Below are 19,025 nucleotides of genomic sequence, written 5' to 3' on the forward strand. Positions count from 1 at the left end.
CTGAGTAGACTTTGCAAAAGACCAATAGTAAGCTAAAAATAGAAAGTCAATAAATTAAATAGTAATGAATAGTAAGATAAATAGGTGAGGTAAAAGTTAATAACAGAGTGGATTCTTTAACATTTATAGTTAGTATATTTGCCATTATATTGAGGTAAGACCTACTGAGGAAAAAAATCTGGCCTTACCAATAATATTCACCCTCAAGTCAGTAGTTAGGAAGTTAAAATCGTAATTCAGTTTGAGGAAAAAAATAAAATTATAGCACATCACATACTAGTATGTGGTGACTTTCTGACTCACTTTAATATTGCTTATCTTGTACATATCTGTTTGATATTTTATCTTTTGCATTTTTAGCTATTTCTTAATATATTTAAAACATTTTGCTGTAGTTCATATATCACGTGCAGTCTTTTCATTTCCATCTTCATCTCTTTATTCCTAAAGGTATAGATGACTGGATTTAGAAAAGGAGTGATGACTGCATCAAAGATGGCAAGGAATGTATCCAGATGGGATGTGGGAAATGGCTACATATAGAAGATTAATGGTCCAAAGAACAAAACTACCACAGTGACATGAGCTGAAAGAGTGGAAAGGGCTTTGGACAAACCATTCAAAGATGTTTTTGAACAATCACTAAAATAAAGATGTAGGAGGTGATCAAAATTACAAAGGAGGGGCTGGGGACATGGCCTAGTGGCAAGAGTGCTTGCCCCGTATACATGAGGCCCTGGGTTCAATTCCCCAGCACCACATATACAGAAAACGGCCAGAGGTGGCGCTGTGGCTCAAGTGGCAGAGTGCCAGCCTTGAGCAAAAAGAAGCCAGGGACAGTGCTCAGGCCCTGAGTCCAAGGCCCAGGACTGGCAAAAAAAAAAAAAAAAAAAAAAAAAAAAAAAAAAAAAAAATTTACAAAGGAAGCCACAGAAATAAACCCACTATTGGCAGTGACCATAAATCCTAATTTGTAGGTCTCCATACAAGAAAATTTTATAAATCTAGGAAGGTCACAGAAAAAGCTGTCTAATTCATTAGTGCCACAGAAGGGCAGGTTCACACCACACACAAAAAATATCCAGCTAAGTCACTGAGTGAATAAAGCCAAGAATCCAGGAAGCAGCCAGAAACAAAATGCACCTTTGAGGGCTCATGACAGGTAGTGCAGGGGCCGGTAGCTGGCCAGGTACCATCAAAGGCCATGACCATGGGCAGCACCATCTCAGTGCCCAGATTGCATGGATAAAGAAGGTCTGAAAGACACAGCTTCCAAAAGAAATGGATTTATGTTCTCTGAGAAGGTTGTAAATCATGGAGGAAGTGGAGGATCAGAGCATCCTATGATGGAGAGGCTGGCTAGGAGGAGGTACATGGGGGAGTGTAGATGAGGTTCTGAGGTCATAGCCAGTACAGTGAGAAGGTTTCTCACAAGACTTGCCACATAGAACACAGAGGAAAAGAGGAAGAGAAATAGCTGAATTGCCCATGATCTGGAGAGTCCCAGGAACACAATCTCAGACACCACAGGGTGGTTGACTCCACCCATTGCCTCTGTCAGCAGAGATGCCTCTTCCTGATGCCCAAAAGAGGAGGGTGAGGAGAAACCCTCATTTAGGGCCTTCAGCACGCAGCTCAGTAAAACCGTGACAGAAGTTGTCAGAAGGCTCAAGACTATGTTGCACCTTTAGGAAGAGTTGTAGTCATAAAGCTGCTCATATTCTTCTGTTCTGTATTTGATTGCCAAAATGTATCACACAGAAGAGTTCCTTTACTTATGTGGATGGGTGCTTCTGTTGTACTTAAAATATGATTGTACAGTCCTGCTCATAGGTTTTTGGACATTAATTGTGTGACATACTTAAGTGACTATGGCTTTCCTAACTTGGATATTCCTCAGTGTATGAATGTGATATATCTATATCTATCTCACATGGTGAAGTTCTTTCACGCACATTTGAGACCTGGAGATGTGATGTAATGCCTTTTATTTGTAAGTTAGAAAGACAGGCATGTTATTTTTATTATTTATTTATTTATTTATTTATTTATTTTGGCCAGTCCTGGGGCTTGGACTCAGGGCCTGAGCACTGTCCCTGGCTTCTTTTTGCTCAAGGCTAGCTAGCACTCTGCCACTTGAGCCACAGCGCCACTTCTGGCCATTTTCTGTATATGTGGTGCTGGGGAATTGAACCCAGGGCCTCATGTACACGGGGCAAGCACTCTTGCCACTAGGCCATATCCCCAGCCGAGGCATGTTATTTTTAAAAGGAGGCAAGAAGTGCCTTCCTCACACTTCCACACAGAAGTGGAAGGTGCTGGGTTCCAGAGCCCACTGTGTCCTGGAGAAAGGACACCATGGGGGCGTCTGTGAAGATTCTGACTCAGGGTAAGGGGAAGAGTCAAAGTGAGTTAGGGGGAGTGAGAGGGTTGAGTGGTCATTGATCCCAGGTCAGAGAGAGCAAGGAGGAGTGAATATGCTTGAGATTTAGAAGCGTTGTGTCCACTTGTATATAAAGATGCTTAACCTCACTCATAATTTATAAGTAGATACACTATGAAACCCCAAATACAAGCTTTTATTGGCAGACTTTTAAACATTCGACAAGATCTAGGGTTTAAAGTGGAAATGGAGAAACAAGCAGTCTTATACCTGGTGGCCAAAAAGCAAAGTGATATTTTTCCAATTTAGAAATACTCCTGAACTTTTACATGCTCATATAGTTTGACCTAACTCTTGACCTTCTCAGAGGAAAAAATCCCTGAATATGTATTTGTGCCTGTAAATAAAGTGGACAAATAATTAGCATATCCTTGTTATTTTTGTACAAGTATTGATTTTTAAGAGCAAGAGCCAATATTAACCTCTCTATATATGCTAGGAGACTAGGTAAACATCTTAGAATCAAATAGAAGGCTATTTAAATAACTTGTTTTAGATACCTTCCAGTTCTTTCTATCTCTCTCTCTCTCTCTCTCTCTCTCTCTCTCTCTCTTGCACTTAGGATAGGTAGGGGAGAAATTGGCACCCTTTTAATTCTATTTCAGTTTAAAAATAAAATTAGACAAATAAAATAATAGAAAATATATATCAAGGCTAATAATTATTTTTAAGGAGTGGTGAGAAAGCAACGAGGAGCTTTCCACTTGGTGCTCTTACTATCTTAAAATTTTTCAGTGAGGGTCTGGAAAGTCATCTGATTTTTATTTCCAGAGCATCTAAAGCTATAACCATAGTGTGTCTCTCAGACTAACGATCTAAGGCTATCTCCAAGCAGATTGTGTGTCTCCATTCCTGCCCACACCTGCACTCTAGGCCCATCTGTGTCCCTCTCCCTAGGCCCACGGCCCGCTCATGTCTTCCATGCCCCCATGGCATGGCTTCCCTCCCTCCAGCCAAATCCCTTCTTCCAGAGATTGGTGCCTTCTTTGAGACTCTCTCTCTTTTCTTTTTTTTTCTGCCAGTCCTGGGCCTTGGACTCAGGGCCTGAGCACTGTCCCTGGCTTCTTTTTGCTCAAAGCCAGCACTCTGCCACTTGAGCCACAGCGCCGCTTCTGGCCATTTTCTGTGGTGCTGAGGAATCGGACCCAGGGCTTCATGTATAGGACACAAGCACTTTTGCTGCTAGGCCATATTCCCAACCTTGAGACTCTCTTTGAAACTTGTACAGTTAGACATGAAGTGGAGATTTTTTTTCATGTATTTTGGTAAACAAACCCAAACCACTGACAATAATAGTACTGTTCTTTGTCTAACAATGAATACTTCCTAACTCTCTGTTATTGTAAATAATGTTCCTCCAGTGCATTGAAAATATATTTTTTATATTCCTTCCTGAAAACAGTATAGTTTACATTCATAAGAGCAACCAAACTTGAATTAGTTAACAACTTCCCCACTGGTGCAATGTAATATAAACAAATGATTGCTGTTATCTGGGTGAAACTTCTCTAATGAGTATAAATCCTTTTTATTTTAGAATTAAGGAAATCAAGGAACATGGAGGGTAAATGACTCATTCTGTTGAAGATATATGAAAGTTAGTTGCAAAATCTAGAATAAATATGACTGACTTTTGCCCCCATCAGTCCATGTTCTTTTCACTACATCATATTCCTTTTGTTGTGATTGGTCCAATGTTTGTACCTTTTCTGAAGTAGGTATCTCTACTTTTTCTTTTCAGGAAATCATAAATACATCAAAGCTACGAAATAGCAAGAAGAGAGGATTTGAACATTGTGTCTCAAAGAAGTAGTGACTGTTTAAGAGAACAGACCTGTGAATTATCTTGGTTTGTGATAATTTACACAATACGGGCTTGTATCTAGATATCACATTGTATGCCCATAAAATTTCACAATTATTATATGTTGATTGAGAATTAAATTCTATCTACCCACTTTCTGTCTGTCTATCTCTCTCTCTCTCTCTCTCTATCTAAAACCTAGTTCATTAAGCATTGTTCAAGAGTCTTCATATTTTACTCCAATGGCACAATCTCCCCTGCAACTTTATTCTTTGCCTAGAGATTCATATGTAAGATGTGTGTGCAAATACCACTGTGATGACCTTTATACTACTGAACATGAAGTCAGAATTGACTCAACTTATCATCTGTCTTCTAGATTTTGGTTGTTCATCAATGTGCTCAAGCTTCCATGTTGAATAACAAGGTTGAATGTTTCTTCTGATTGATTAAATTCAGTTTTTCTTCTGCTCTGTTTTTATGTCCATCAAAGATAGCTTTCAACCTGTGCATAAATTGTCAGAGTTAGGGAACCACAGAGGGCAGAGCCCTTGCTGCAAGATGTCATCATCACCTGTAAGAAAAAGAAATATATAGTGTCTCCAAAGAGAGAAAGGTAGCTAATGATCAGCACTGGAAGTTGCTGAAGTGCCACTGTAGAAACCTGTGGCTGCCATGGTGAGCATCTCTGGCCAAGGGAATGTTTACAGGGACCACAGGAATCTGGCCACAGCCATCAAATGTAGAAGTCAATAATGGGTCACTTGAGGGGAAAGAAGAGAGGCTAAGGGTTTTGTATGTAGGGAAATTACATATTTTAAAATCTTTAAGCTTCCTGTTTTTTGTATGTGTGAGAAGCCACTCCATAAGAATGAATATGTGTGCTTTCTAAAAAATGAAGATAAAGCTTATCATTTCCACAGGGAGGGAGAGAGAGGGAAAAGGAAAAGGAAGGCTCTAGAATGTAACCCATCCCATGATAAAAGATAGCTGCATTATAGGCAAAAAAAAGGAGAGCAGTCTTGCCAATATCTGGTTAACTATTTGTTATGTTTATGTTTCTTTGGGGAGACAAACAGGGTGTCATAGGCAGCACAAAGGGGAAGAACTCAAAATGTTAGTGGAGAAGGGCCCACCGAATGTGGTCACCATAAAGAAATGCGTACAACATACTGTGGTCAGATTCCCTCCATCACTCCCCCAGCCCTCTCAGCAAGCTCCACTGTTCTATTTTCAGGCATGTACATGGAATATTTTAACCAAAATCCCTTTGAGAGAGGTGTATGTGACTTGAGTAGGTGGTGGCAGCTTTCCCCTGTGTTGCGTCAGTTGGCTATGGCCACACTGTGCTTCCTACTTGGAATTTATGAATGCAATTTGTTCTTTCCCCCTTTCAAACAGACCTGTTAATCCTAGAATGAGTGCTATTTACTTTAGGGCATGTAAGGGTTGTGGTTACTGTCTTGATATAGAGACCAGTAAAATTAGCGATTGTTATTGTTATTTTTGGAAATTCATAGGGGAGGTGAATGTTTCCATTTGGCCCTCTTTGTCACATCAGAACTGGCTCTTTATTTCTTTATGTGTAAAAGTGCTGCATCTTGTTTGAATTGAAAGTATTTGAGCATTAGCTTCAACCGGGTATTAACATTGCCTTTAATCATTATTAATTTTTGTTGTTGAGCTTTATTCCTATATCCAATATCCAGAGGCATTTCCAACAAGAGATGGGAACGCCGGAGTTGTGGTAGTAAAGATGGTGACGATGGCAGAAGTAATGGATGTGGTGGTAACAGGACAAAACAATGAATGGGGTGGAAGAATATGGGTAGATGAGAAAGTAGAGTCAGTAATTTCAACTAGCTTTAGATAAAACAGGTTAGGACAAGCAAAATAGTAAGTCTATTCTGAGTTTTGTTTGAAATAGTTGCAAATTTAATTTTTAATTTCTCAAATAAAAAGTCAGAGTCAGCAGGAGATGTGGCTCAAATAACAAGAGTACTTGGATGGCAAACACAAAAGAGAAAGAAATGTAAGCAGGGTTTATTACACGAAAAAATGAACATTTTCATAGACAACCCTCAGCTAAGGGATAATTTTACAAAAAAGAAAGCTCTCTGACCTGGTTAAGTTAAAGATAACTCATATGTTTAAAGAAGTAAATAAAAAGGAAATTACTAAAGTAAGTTACCATTCTAAAAGAAGTCTGAAACTTGTTGATACTACAAGAAAGCTTTATTATAAGAACCTGTCAAAATTCACAAACCTACAGGGAGATATGTTTGCATGATTTTTAAAAATGGTTCTTAAAAACAAGAGTATATATTAGTGCAATGCCATTATAATTATTAGTTTATGAATCAACTTGGATTGTAAAAAGATGTTTCCCTCTGGCTCATTTTTATTAGATGCCCAAATTCACCCAGACTTTCAATCATGGAGACATTGATTATTGATAGAACCACAAAAAGGAATTCTGCAATATTCACATACAAATTTTTTAGATTTTACTTCTGATAATTGCTAGGTGACAGGGAAATCTCTTTAGAGCATTCTTTCAAGTAGGAATCAATATATGCAGAGGGAATTTAATTATGGACTTAAAAATAAGTGTCAGACAAAGCCATAGATAATAAGAAGACATGGGATGGTGTAGCATGAAGTTATAGTGTAGGTAGGGTCTCATCCAAAAGGCTTATTGCTGGGCTGCAAATAAAATTTAAGATCAGAAGCAACAAACAATCATGGAATTGATGCAAAGGGAAAGAATCATGACCTCACTCCTGTCATTCCTGCTGTCATTGGAGTTAGAGATAGAAAGGTAGAGAAAGGCCAGGCGTAAGGTCTGTTAGCAGGTATGCAGGATTCCAACATCAGCAAGGGGAGATAGATACTTAAAGTCTGCTTAACCTGTTCCTTAGTATTCTCATCTGTTAAACAAGCAGGTTGGATAAATGATCCCTTAAATTCCAGTTCTAATATTCTACAACCCTAACAGATAATCAACAATTTCTGAAGTAGTCAAAAGACAGAGAAAGCAATCGGATGCTAATGGAAGGGGGTAACAATATCAGGACAATTTTAATCAATATGGAATTTTGTAAGGTAGTTTCAGAAAAGGACATTAACTTTCCCACTCAAAACAGAGAAAGTAGTGAAGAGGAGTAGTAGTAGTCTCCAACAACAAATTACTGAATATATTCTGTTTGGAACCTATTAAGGAATTATGAATACTAGAAGTGGTAGATTTAAGGTGAAAATTAGTTTTAATTTGAAGCATGTTGTATGGTAATAATAAGATAGAACACTTCTTAATTTATTTTTTAAAATTGACATGGCAAAATACTGCACATATTATCATCTGTTGAACACCTAACACAAGATTAGCTCCTCTCATCAATATTGATTAGAGACACGATACACAGTAAATTCCAGACATTCAGAATTTCAGAGTTTATTTTTTCCATCTTCACAGAGTACACAGTTGCATCTTTGTCTATCTTTGAACTGTCAGGGCATCTTTCTGTAGCCCACAAGCTGAGAGCAAAGCCTCCTCATGGCTGCTTTCATTTCCTTGTTTCTCAGAGTATAGATAACAGGATTCAGCAAAGGAGTGAGAATGGCATCAAAGAGTGCAAGGAACTTGTCCAAGTTTGATGAAGGGAAGGGCCAGGTGTAGAAGAAGATTAATGGTCCAAAGAATAAAACAACCACAGTTATGTGAGCAGACAGAGTAGAGAGGGCCTTGGAGGAGCCTCCAGAGGAGTGCTTCCGAACAGTGACCAGAATGAATATATAAGACGCCATCAGTGTGAAGAAGGACCCCACTGAGATCAGCCCACTGTTGGCAGTGACCATGAACTCCAGTCGACTGGTGTCGGTGCAAGCGAGTTTAATGAGTTGAGGGAGGTCACAGTAAAAGCTGTTCAGTACATTAGGGCCACAGAAGGGCAGGTGGACAACAAAAGCCAACTGGGCCACAGAGTGGATGAGACCAAGGATCCAAGCAATGGCTGGAATTAAGATGCACATTCTTGTGCTCATGATGGCCTGGTAGTGCAGGGGCCTGCAGATGGCCACATATCTGTCAAAGGCCATAGCCATGAGCAGCACCATCTCTGTGCCCCCAATTGCATGGATAAAGAAGATCTGAGTTATGCAGCCCCCAAAAGAGATGGATTTGTGTTTTCTATAAAGGTCATAAATCATCTTGGGGGCTGCCACAGAACAAACTCCCAGATCGAGAAATGAAAGATTGGCCAACAGGAAGTACATGGGGGAATGGAGCTTGGAGTCAGAAGTCACAGAGAACACGATGAGGAGGTTTCCCATCAAACTTGCCATGTAGAACACAGAAGAAAAGAGGAAAAGAAGCAGTTGGATTCCCCATGAACTAGAGAGCCCCAGGAACACAAACTCAGACACGACAGAGCGGTTGGCTTCATCCGTTGCATTGAAGGTCAGTGCTGTTTCTAACATTTCCTGGAAAGGACAGCAAAGAGAAAATCAACCTTTGGGGGAATAACTAACAACAGGAGCTTCAAATCATAAAGAAGAAACACTGCCTTTTCCACAGAGCCAAAACACTTATATGCAAATAGATCGTAACACAATGTCACAAGGTACCACTTTTAACTTCTCAAAATCCCAAAGGATCTCCAGTGTTGGGTACAGAAGATCAGGAAAAACAACAATTCAGAAGAAAGTTTTGAGAGGACTAGAAACTCACTGGAATAACATGAGGAAAAATGGAAATGAAAATTTATGCACAGACTTTTTTCCTCAGAGTTTTTTTTTTTTTTCCAAACCTCAGGCAATTTTCTCTCTTGGTTTTAAATTGCCTTTTATTTGTTTGGCAGTACTGGGGTTTGATCTAAAGGCCTTGGGCTTGCTTGACTGGCTTTCTTGGCTGGTGCTCTGCTGATTGAGCTATGTGTCCAACCCATCACATAATTTCTGACGACCTTTATTTTGCCTTCTCTTTGTTTGTGTGTGCGGTATATGCAGTGTTGTCACTCTCATGTTTTCTCTGTCGTGTTTAGCTTTATGCTGTTCCAGTTTTATCAAATGACACACACTTTTTCTTCATAAGGAGAGAAGACAATATAGGAACATCCCACTTGAGTCCAGGGATTGAGAGGGGTCTCCAAGCCCAGGGTGTGACGCTGTTGGTTAGCATAAGGTTAGCATAAGGGTTAGCATAAGGTCAGAAATCAGATTAACCATGCAGAATCGAAACAGAGAGAAAATAAAATGTAGCAAAAAGTCTACATGTTCCATACTCATGGATTAGTATTTGAGCCTGCTAAATTTTCATGGTTCAAGGAATGGTATAAAGATTACCCTTGGAGTGAGAGGAAGGTGAGAGCCCTAACACTGCCTGCAGGAACTTGAGTAAGTTTGTTCTCTCATCCACAGCTTTCTTCTTGAACTCTGTTTTATCATCTGTGAGGTAAAAAGACAGACACAGACATATTCTAGGTAATGCTTTCAAGTCACTGCTTTTCAAATAAGCAAAAAAGCTCACACATTGCATTCTCAGGCTCTCCCCTGGATTACTGGTGTATCAACTTCTTTGCAGTTGTCCTTGTTTGTGGTTGGTTATGTCTCAGACCCCAGAGGAGGTCCTCTGTTGACAGCCATCTCTTCCTTCTAAACTAGCAATATTATAGCATATTTTCTATGCTACTTGTCATTTGTTGAAACTGTCTGTAATGATCAAATGTTTACTAGATGTCTACCATGCTTAATAGACACTGAATGACTGAAGTATAAAAAGTTCAAGATTACAATAGCTCAATAGCTATGTCCATATGAACATATAAGATGATGATGCTAAGTGAAATGAACTCCAAGTTATGGAAACAAGTGGTTTATCATTGTTGTTGTTATTTTCAACATACCATATGAAATTATGTCCTTTTTCTTTTGTCTTTCTTTCCTGTGGTTTTACCCCTGATATCACTGCAACTGATATTTAGTACCCTGGACATTGTATACATGTGTATTGGAACCAGAGAAGGGAGAGGGAATATTAAAATCGAGGGACAAAGGCTAGAGACAAACAAATGCAACAGCAATACTTACAAAACTATAGGGTGCAGACCACTGTACAAGTCATTAGGGGGAGAGGGAAAAGAGGGGTGGGGGTGAATGAGGGAGGAGGTAACAAGTTGGATAAGAAATGTACTCACTGCCTTACATATAAAACTGTAACCCCTCTGTACATTACTTTAACAATAAAGAAATGAAAAAAAATTCACTACCTTCAAGGCCTTAATTTATACATAGAATGGGAATGATAAAAAAACAAAAAAACATACTATGTCAAGTGTACGGTAGGATACAGTCTCGTGGTTTCTGAAGCAGAGAACATACTCATGAGCGGCAGTGAGGAGGGCTGTGGTCAGGGAGGAACTGAACCTGTGCTGCAGGTTAGAGCTGCATCATGCCAACCTCAGTGCACAGCTCCATGTCTGTTGTGCCAACCTCAGTGCACAGCTCCATGTCTTCTCTCAAGGCTGACCATGCAGGGACGGGCTCAGTCTGCAGCAGTGATAGGTGAGCTGTTTATAGAAATAACAACTAAAAGTAGAACAAACACAGTAACAACCACGAGAAAGACACCACAATTATTCCTTTCTATGCACTTGGTTAGGGAGAATGTAGTGTGCTGGGACTGTGCCGGCAGGGCGGCGTTCCTCTGCTCTGCCTCTGATCCTGCACCCAGAGAAGACCATGCATGTTGTCAGGACTTTGTAATTGCATCGTGCACATCAGTGCCTTTCTAGTTGTTCTGTGCTCCACTCCTGGAATGCTAAGCAGGAATAAGTGAGAGAAAAGGCTGATTTGTCCTCAAGCATCCATAAGAATTTGGATTTCTTACACTACATCAAATGCACCCATGACTCATTCTAGATTTCAAAATAAACACAAGAGAAGGCAAACCATATCTCTGTTTGAGACAACATTGTATTTATCCACACAGAATGGATTCTTGGATTTCACAGAAGAGACCTAGTTCTTACTGTTCCAATTAGTGGAAAAAGAAATCTGTTTTCATGTCAAGCTAGTAAGAGATATTCCAGAAATAATTCAAATAGGTCTTATCCACATGTAAAGACTGCCTCCTTGGCATTCTGCTTTCCTGCTTTTGGATATAAACCTTAGATGGAATGGGGTTATAATAAAGAAAAAATAATTTTCTAATTTTATATCTCATTTTCTTCTCACTCAAGTAATGTCAGAAATAGGACTGATCTCATTTATATTGATTCTTGTTCATTAACCTGAGGTTGCTTCCCTTGTGTGAGCAATGTTTAATTGATTTCTATAGAAAGCAAGCCAATCACTAGAAACCTCTATTCAGAATTGGTCCTTGGTGAATTCACTTTTGTCCTCCAGTATCCCTATATGATTTTAACCCACTCACCTAAGACCAATGATGGCACTGCCCCAGGATCACTGCACACCCCTTCTCATGGCAAGAGGCGGCACTGCACCTCGTACAGCCACCTAATCAAGCGCTATTATTGTGAGAGACACCAGTAATGAATACTCAGAGGAGTACTGACCAATGAATACTGCAGAGAATTTGTGCCATCAGGAAGTGGAGTGTGTAAATAAGAGGGTAAATGTAAGCAGCACCATGCTCAGACGTTTAAAGCAGAGACTACTTTCCTCTTTTCAGATTCTCATGGAGATGGTATATGTGACCATGTGTTTTGAGACAATAAATTTAAAAAATAGAAATAGTACAGACTTTAGCATATTTCAAGTAAACTTTATAATATAAACAAAATAAAATTGTCCCAGGTCCTGTGGACTGTGTGGTTTTCCCTACCTCTCCTTCCCACAGGCTGAGTAACTGCACCGTGGAGTCTGAGGCACTGGGGTAGGCCATGGAGCTACACAATCACTCAGTTTCCCCTTCCAGTCCAGACCTCCCAGGCTATCCGACCCTCCACTCTGAGGTATTCAAGGTGCTGCTGGGCTTGGTGGCCTGCAGGGGGCCCATGGGGCAATGGTAGGTGCCTGGGTCACAGCCTGAAAGTGGCCCTAAAATGGTGACCAACCTCGATCCACCACTCCCCTTCCACTTACAGCTCCCACTTTTTATCTAGGATACGAGCCTGGTTATCAGATGTGATGAATTTGTAATTGCTTAAGAGCGTTTTCTTTCTTTAGCTTCTGATCTTGTAGAGCTACTAACCACCTTGAAGGGAAAAGTCTACTTCTGATTTTATTTTTTTCCTAAGTTGAACTATACATGTATCTGTGCCATAAATCCTTGATAAAAATATTATTCAAGTGTGACCAAACACTTCTGTATATTTTTCTAATTTTCTTTAATATACTTGCATATTTTGTAGTTAGAAAATTACTACAAAATGAAAATCCTCAAAAAAGACAGAACCTCCTGACATGCACATTTAGAGCATAATAAAGTTGATAAAGCTTTTTTTAAATTGTCAAAGTGAAGAACAGAGGGGTTATAGTTTCATATGTAAAGGAGTGAGTACATTTCTTATCCAACTTGTTACCTCGTCCCTCATTTCTCCCCCGCCTCCCCTTTCCCCATTTCCCTCTTCCTCCCATGAGTTGTACAGTTGGTTTATACCATATAGTTTTGTAAGTATTGTTGTGGCATTGGTTTGTCTTTTTTATCCTTTGTCTTTCGATTTTGGCATTCCCTTTCCCTTCCCTAGTTCCAATATACATATATACAATATCCAGGGTACTAAACATCAGTTGCAGTGATATCAGGGGTAAAACCATGGGAAGGGAATATGAAAACAAAAAAGAAGGGCACAGTTTCACATGGCATATTGAAAACAACTACAACAGTGGTATACCACTTTTTTTCCATAACTTGAAGTTCATTTTGCTTAGCATCATCTTATGTGTTCATACAGGCATAGCTCTTGAGCTATTGTGATTTTCTGCTAGCAGCCCCACTTTTGGGCATCTATTCAAAAGATTACAAGCAAGACCACACTAAAGCCACAAGCACAACAATGTTCATTGCAGTACAATTTGTCATTGCTAAACTATAGAACCAACCCAGATGCCCCTCAGTAGATGAGTGGATCAAGGGAATGTGGTACATATACACAATGAAATTCTATGCCTCTATCAGAAAGAATGACACTGCCACATTCATAAGGAAATGGAAGGACTTGGAAAAAAATCATACAAAGTGAAGTGAGCCAGACCCAAAGAAACATGGATTCTAAAGTTGATAAACTTAATTGATTATAGGATAATATCTAGTGCCTGTAATAAGGCATGAAAAGAAACGCCACTGCAATTGTAAACTCAGACTTCAGTTGAAAACTTGAGCAGTTTTGGCATTCTCCCCTTCGCCAGAGACTACAGGTTTCTTCAAACCACAGGGCACATTAGAAAAACCCAAAACTTGTAGATGGTTAGGTCACACGATGGACTTCATGGTGTCTGTCCATGGCATCAGGCAGGCCATAGTTTTCTCAAACCCCCAAACCAGCTCCCTCACTCCAGCTCCTACCACAGGCAGCCAAGCTGCTCACCACAGGCAGCCAAGCGAGGTTCTGTTTGTCTCCCACAGCCACAGCCAGTAACCACAATGCATTTTGGGGGCAGGTTATAGTATGATGTGTACCAGAAACATCAACTCTTGAAAGTCTTCACTGTGGCTGCAAAGTTCATGCTTCAACAAGTTGAACAAGAAATGTACTCACTGCCTTATGTATGAAACTGTAACCCCTGTGTACATCACTTTGAAATAAATAAGTAATTATTAAAAAAAGAGTCTTACACACTCTCTAGGGCTGGGAATATGGCCTAATGGTAGAGTGCTTGCCTCGTATACGTGAAGCCCTGGGTTCGATTCCTCAGCACCATATTAACAGAAAAAGCCAGAAGTAGCACTGTAGCTCAAGTGGTAGAGTGCTAACCTTGAGCACAAGAAGCCATGGACAGTGCTCAGGCCCTGAGTTCAAGCCCCAGAACTGGCAAAAAAAATCTATATTTTCAAGTGTAATTTCAAAAAATTCTGGAACAAATGAGCAATGTAACTGATTTTGGTACCCTGAATATTGTATGTACATGTTATTGAAACTAAGGAAAGAAAAGGGAATATCAAAATCTAGAGACAAGGGGCTGGGGATATGGCCTAGTGGCAAGAGTGCTTGCCTTGTATACATGAGGCCCTGGGCCCAGCACCACATATACAGAAAATGGCCAGAAGTGGCGCTGTGGCTCAAGTGGCAGAGTGCTAGCCTTGAGAAAAAAAGAAGCCAGGGACAGTGCTCAGGCCCTGAGTCCAAGCCCCAGGACTGGCAAAAAATAAAAATTAAATAAATAAATAAAAAAAATCTGGAGACAAAGGATAAAAAGACAAACCAATATGACAGCAATACTTACGAAACCAACTGCACAACTCATGGGGGGAGAAATGGGGAAGGGGGAAGGCGGGGGGTGGTGGGGAGAAAGGAGAAGATAACAAGTTGCATAAGAAATGTACATACTGCCCTATGTATGAAACTGTAACCTCTTCTGTACAGCATTTTGACAATAAAAAAATGAATAAAAAAAATCTCTGTAGTGGCTTTGGGAGGAGGTTCAATAAAGGAAGACAAAGGAGAGTGCCTAGACTGGTCAAATGAGACTGAAAAGGGAGAGAAAGGGATATAGTTATACAATATTAAGAAGAAAGGACCCAATTCTTGGTGCTTAGCTTATGTGTAAGGTGCTTGCCTAGTATGTGAGAGGTGTTGAGTTTGATCTCTAGTGCAACCAAACCAAACCCACCAACCAAATAACAAAAACACAAATAATATTAAAAACAAAACAGTGGAATCACAACAAATAGTAACAGAATTTAGGTGTATCTCAGGATTTTAGTTTGAAGAGATGATTAATAGCATCATCTACTTAGGAGTATGCTGAACTTTAGTGAGAAAGTTTTTCTTTTTCTTTTTTGTATTTTTTATTTTGCCAGTCCTGGGGCTTGGATTCAAGGCCTGAGCACTATGCCTGAGCTTTTTGCTCAAGGCTAGCACTCTACCTCTTGAGCCACAGCTCCACTTCCAGCCTTTTCTGCTTATGTGGTGCTAAGGAACCGAATCCAGGGCTTCATGAATGCTAGGCAAGACTACTGCTAAGCCACATTCCCAGCCCCATTAGCGAAAGTTTTATATGGAATTTCACGTTCAAATTACATGGTCTTGAGTTCAAGAAAGGAGTTAGAACTAGTTGCTTGGGGAAATATTTCAGAGGCATGTAACAGGATGAAAATTTAAACTATACAGCAAGAATTACAAAAAAGGAGTGTCAGTTCATCTATCTGAAAGTCTAAGAGAGTCTGATCCTTTAGGGGAAGTTCAGTGGCAAGTTTGTATACGGGATAAAGGTTTGTGAAAAGCTGCAGCCTTCCACTCTGTCCGTTGCTGCCAGTACGAAGCTCCTTTGGGAGCTCTGGGTGGCAGACATTTCCTAACACCTGTGCGAGCCACACTGAGAGCAGTGTGTTCACAGAACGTGCCACTGCTCCCACCCCACTTGCAATACTGTGAGGTTCTCACTCTCAGCAGCTAGTACGACACCATTAAATATTATACATTTACTTAGATATTTATTTATTCATATTGTGTCAGTTATGGGGCTTGAACTTGGCCCTGAGCTCTTTCTGCTCAAGGCTAGTGCTCTATCACTCTGAGCCACAGTGCCATTCCTGGTTTACTGGTGGTTAATTGGAGGGAGATAAGAGAAATCAGGACTTTTCCTGCCTGGGCAGGCTTTGAACCATAACCCTCAGATCTCAGCTTCCTGAGTACTTAGGATCACAAATGTGAGCCACCAGCCCCTGGCCTAGTATATGTATTTAAAAAAAAACATTTCACAGCATATATTATGTAATTTACATACTTAGCTAGTTTAACATTATCTTATACAATATACTATATAATATATACCTATATTATTTACATATTATATATTGCATTATTTATCACATGGGTAGCTTAGTACATTTTATTGTATACTAATATTTATTTATTTTTAAAAAATTTATAATAGCTACTTTTTATTTAGTTGTAATCTGTTTCAATGAAATATATATTCACGAATCAGTATATCACAGTATATCCGCTACTTAGTTTTAAAATATTCAAACTATGTTATTCTTAACATAGTTTTCTTTGCCAATAAAGTGACTATCATTAGGAGAAACTGGAAACTTTTCCAATTTTAAAAATTTGGAAAAAACCAGCAATTTTTTAAAATTTAAAATAAATATAATTACAGCTAAGTTTAAAATTATAGTTATCATACACTATTACAGATATTTACATCTTTTGGTAACAAAATTTGTGTTGATCAATATATGTATATTTTTTTTGCCAGTCCTGGGCACTGTCCATGAGCCTCATTGTCCTCAAGGCTAGCACTCTACCACTTGAGCCACAGCACTACTTCCAGCTTTTTCTCTTTATGTGGTACTGAGGAGTTGAACACAGAGCTTCACGCATGCTAGGCAAGCACTCTACCACTAAGCCACATTCCCAGCCTTTGTTGATTAATATTATACTAGAGTTTCTCTCATAGATCTATGACTTACATGATAATTTACTTTTCAATTCTAGCTAAATCTAAAGCACTTGTCTGCACTAAATCCGCATGTAGGTGGGCAAATTCAAATGTTAAAAGCCTTCAGCTCTCAAAGCTATTCAGCCAACTCTCTTTCATTTGTTTATTTCTCTAGGTGTTTGAACACTAACTCACTCAGAGGATATAAAACATATATGGAATAGATAATACGGTAATCTTTGATAATCAGTGCTAAGGAGAAGACTTTGCAATATTTGATATTAATGGAAAGTTTGTCCAGGATGTGAAGTTTTGGCTGTCACCATTACTAAAGCCTTTAATAATAGATACAACATTTAATGATAAACTCATTCTAACATTGAATCTCTTCCCCTTCAATATTTTCAGAAACTTTAGAGCAATAGATACCTAGAAAGAATTCACAGTATCCAAATAAAACACCAGAGGAGACATTTCATGACACTTGTTTAAAACACAAATTGTTTTGAAATCTCTTAAATAAAAATTGTATCTTCTTGGGCTGGGAATATGGCCTAGTGGCAAGAGAGCCTGCCCCGTATACATGAAGCCCTGGGTTCAATTCCCCAGCACCACATATATGGAAAATGGCCAGAAGTGGCGCTGTGGCTCAAGTGACAGAGTGCTAACCTTGAACAAAAGGAAGCCAGGGACAGTGCTCAGGCCCTGAGTCCAAGCCCAGGACTGGCAAAAAAAAAAAAAAAAAAAAAAGATAATAAAAAATTGTATCTTCTTAGGATAGTTTATATTAATTTGAATCTCTTGGACTGTTCCTGATGTTCCTGAAAGAACTTTTCCTGAAATGTAAAGCCTTATCAAAGAGTCTCCTCATTGCCACCTTCATCTCCTTATTTCTAAATGTATAGATGATAGGATTCAAAACAGGGGTGATGAGGGCATCGAAAATAGCTAAGAATTTATCTATGGGTAGAGTAGGGAATGGCCACACATAAACAATAATGCAAGGACCAAAGAAAAACACCACCACGGTGATGTGAGCTGAGAGAGTGGAGAGAGCCTTGGACGAGCCGCCTGAGGAGTGTTTGCGAACCGTGACCAGGATGAAGCCGTAAGACGTGATCAGGATGAAGAAGGTGCCCATGGAGATGAAGCCGCTGTTAGCAGCGACCACAAGCTCCAGGCTGGACGTGTCTGTGCACGCAAGTTTGATGAACCGTGGGAAATCACAATAAAAGCTATCCATTTTGTTGGTTCCACAAAACGGTAAGTTCACCACAAAAGCCAGCTGGGCCACAGAGTGGAGGAGTCCAATGGTCCAGGCCAGAGCCAACAGAGAAGCGCAGGTTCTCTGGCTCATGGTGGTGAGGTAGTGGAGGGGCTTGCAGATGGCCACATACCGGTCGTAGGCCATGATGATGAGCAGCACCATCTCCGTCCCTCCCACCATGTGGATAAAGAACATTTGGGTGATGCACCCGTGCACGGAGATGACTCTGTATTCTCTGAAGAGGTCATGCATCATCTTTGGACATGCAATGCTGGACACACCAGTATCGATGAAGGAGAGATTGGCCAGGAAGCAGTACATGGGGGAGTGCAAGTGATGGTCTGAGATGATGGTGAGCACAATGAGAAGGTTTCCCAGCATACAGGCTGCATAAAATGTGATGAAAAAGAGAAACAGGAGAATCTGAATTTCCCAAGAACTCGTGAGTCCCAGCAACACAAATTCAGATACCACCGAGTGATTTCCTCTATCCATCGACTTTGCAAGGGCCAAGCTGACCCTGAAGTGAGAACCTGGAGAGCACAAGAGAGAAGTTCTAATTTTGAACTTGAAAGTGATGTCCTCGCTTCAAAGGAATGACAAAAGTATCAAATCTGAGGACTGCCATGCCACTTCACTCTTGTTGCTTATTCAGGATGCTCACAGAAACTGGCCCCAAAGTGATCCTCAGTGTGTTGATCCTTTGTTCAGAGAACCTCAAAATTAGTTTGACCATTTGTGTGTAATCAAGGGGGAATAAAAGCACAGGCAGCCAAGAATTTAAGAGGAGGTATAAAGGAAGTGTGTATTGAGAAGTAGAGAGACTTTCACTTCCTAGTTTCTACCTTAGGAAAAATACTACAGAATAGAACATTCTAAAATGGAGGAAAAAAAATACTCATTTATCTGTTGTGCATAGTGACCTACTCCTGGATTTTTAAGTC

The 19,025-nt window shown here is 39.8% G+C and overlaps 2 protein-coding genes and 1 pseudogene across 2 annotated transcripts; all 3 read right to left on the reverse strand.

Annotated features, from left to right (window-relative positions):
• Positions 1-356: 356 nt before the first annotated feature.
• On the reverse strand, positions 357-1,549 carry LOC125340455 (annotated as a pseudogene).
• A 6,208-nt stretch (positions 1,550-7,757) lies between these two features.
• On the reverse strand, positions 7,758-12,150 carry LOC125340456 (olfactory receptor 4F3/4F16/4F29-like). Its single transcript, XM_048332071.1, has 2 exons — positions 12,091-12,150; positions 7,758-8,729 (listed from the first exon to the last, which is right to left on the reverse strand). Exons 1-2 carry the CDS (start codon positions 12,148-12,150, stop codon positions 7,758-7,760), a joined length of 1,032 nt encoding a protein of 343 aa, XP_048188028.1.
• A 5,451-nt stretch (positions 12,151-17,601) lies between these two features.
• Positions 17,602-18,594, reverse strand: LOC125340457 (olfactory receptor 4F3/4F16/4F29-like). Its single transcript, XM_048332072.1, has one exon. The coding sequence runs from the start codon at positions 18,574-18,576 to the stop codon at positions 17,602-17,604; it is 975 nt and encodes a 324-aa protein (XP_048188029.1). The 5' UTR covers positions 18,577-18,594.
• Between the last annotated feature and the right edge of the window lie 431 nt (positions 18,595-19,025).

The sequence above is a fragment of the Perognathus longimembris genome, chromosome 23 (assembly GCF_023159225.1).
Source record: "Perognathus longimembris pacificus isolate PPM17 chromosome 23, ASM2315922v1, whole genome shotgun sequence".
Lineage (NCBI taxonomy): Eukaryota > Metazoa > Chordata > Mammalia > Rodentia > Heteromyidae > Perognathus > Perognathus longimembris.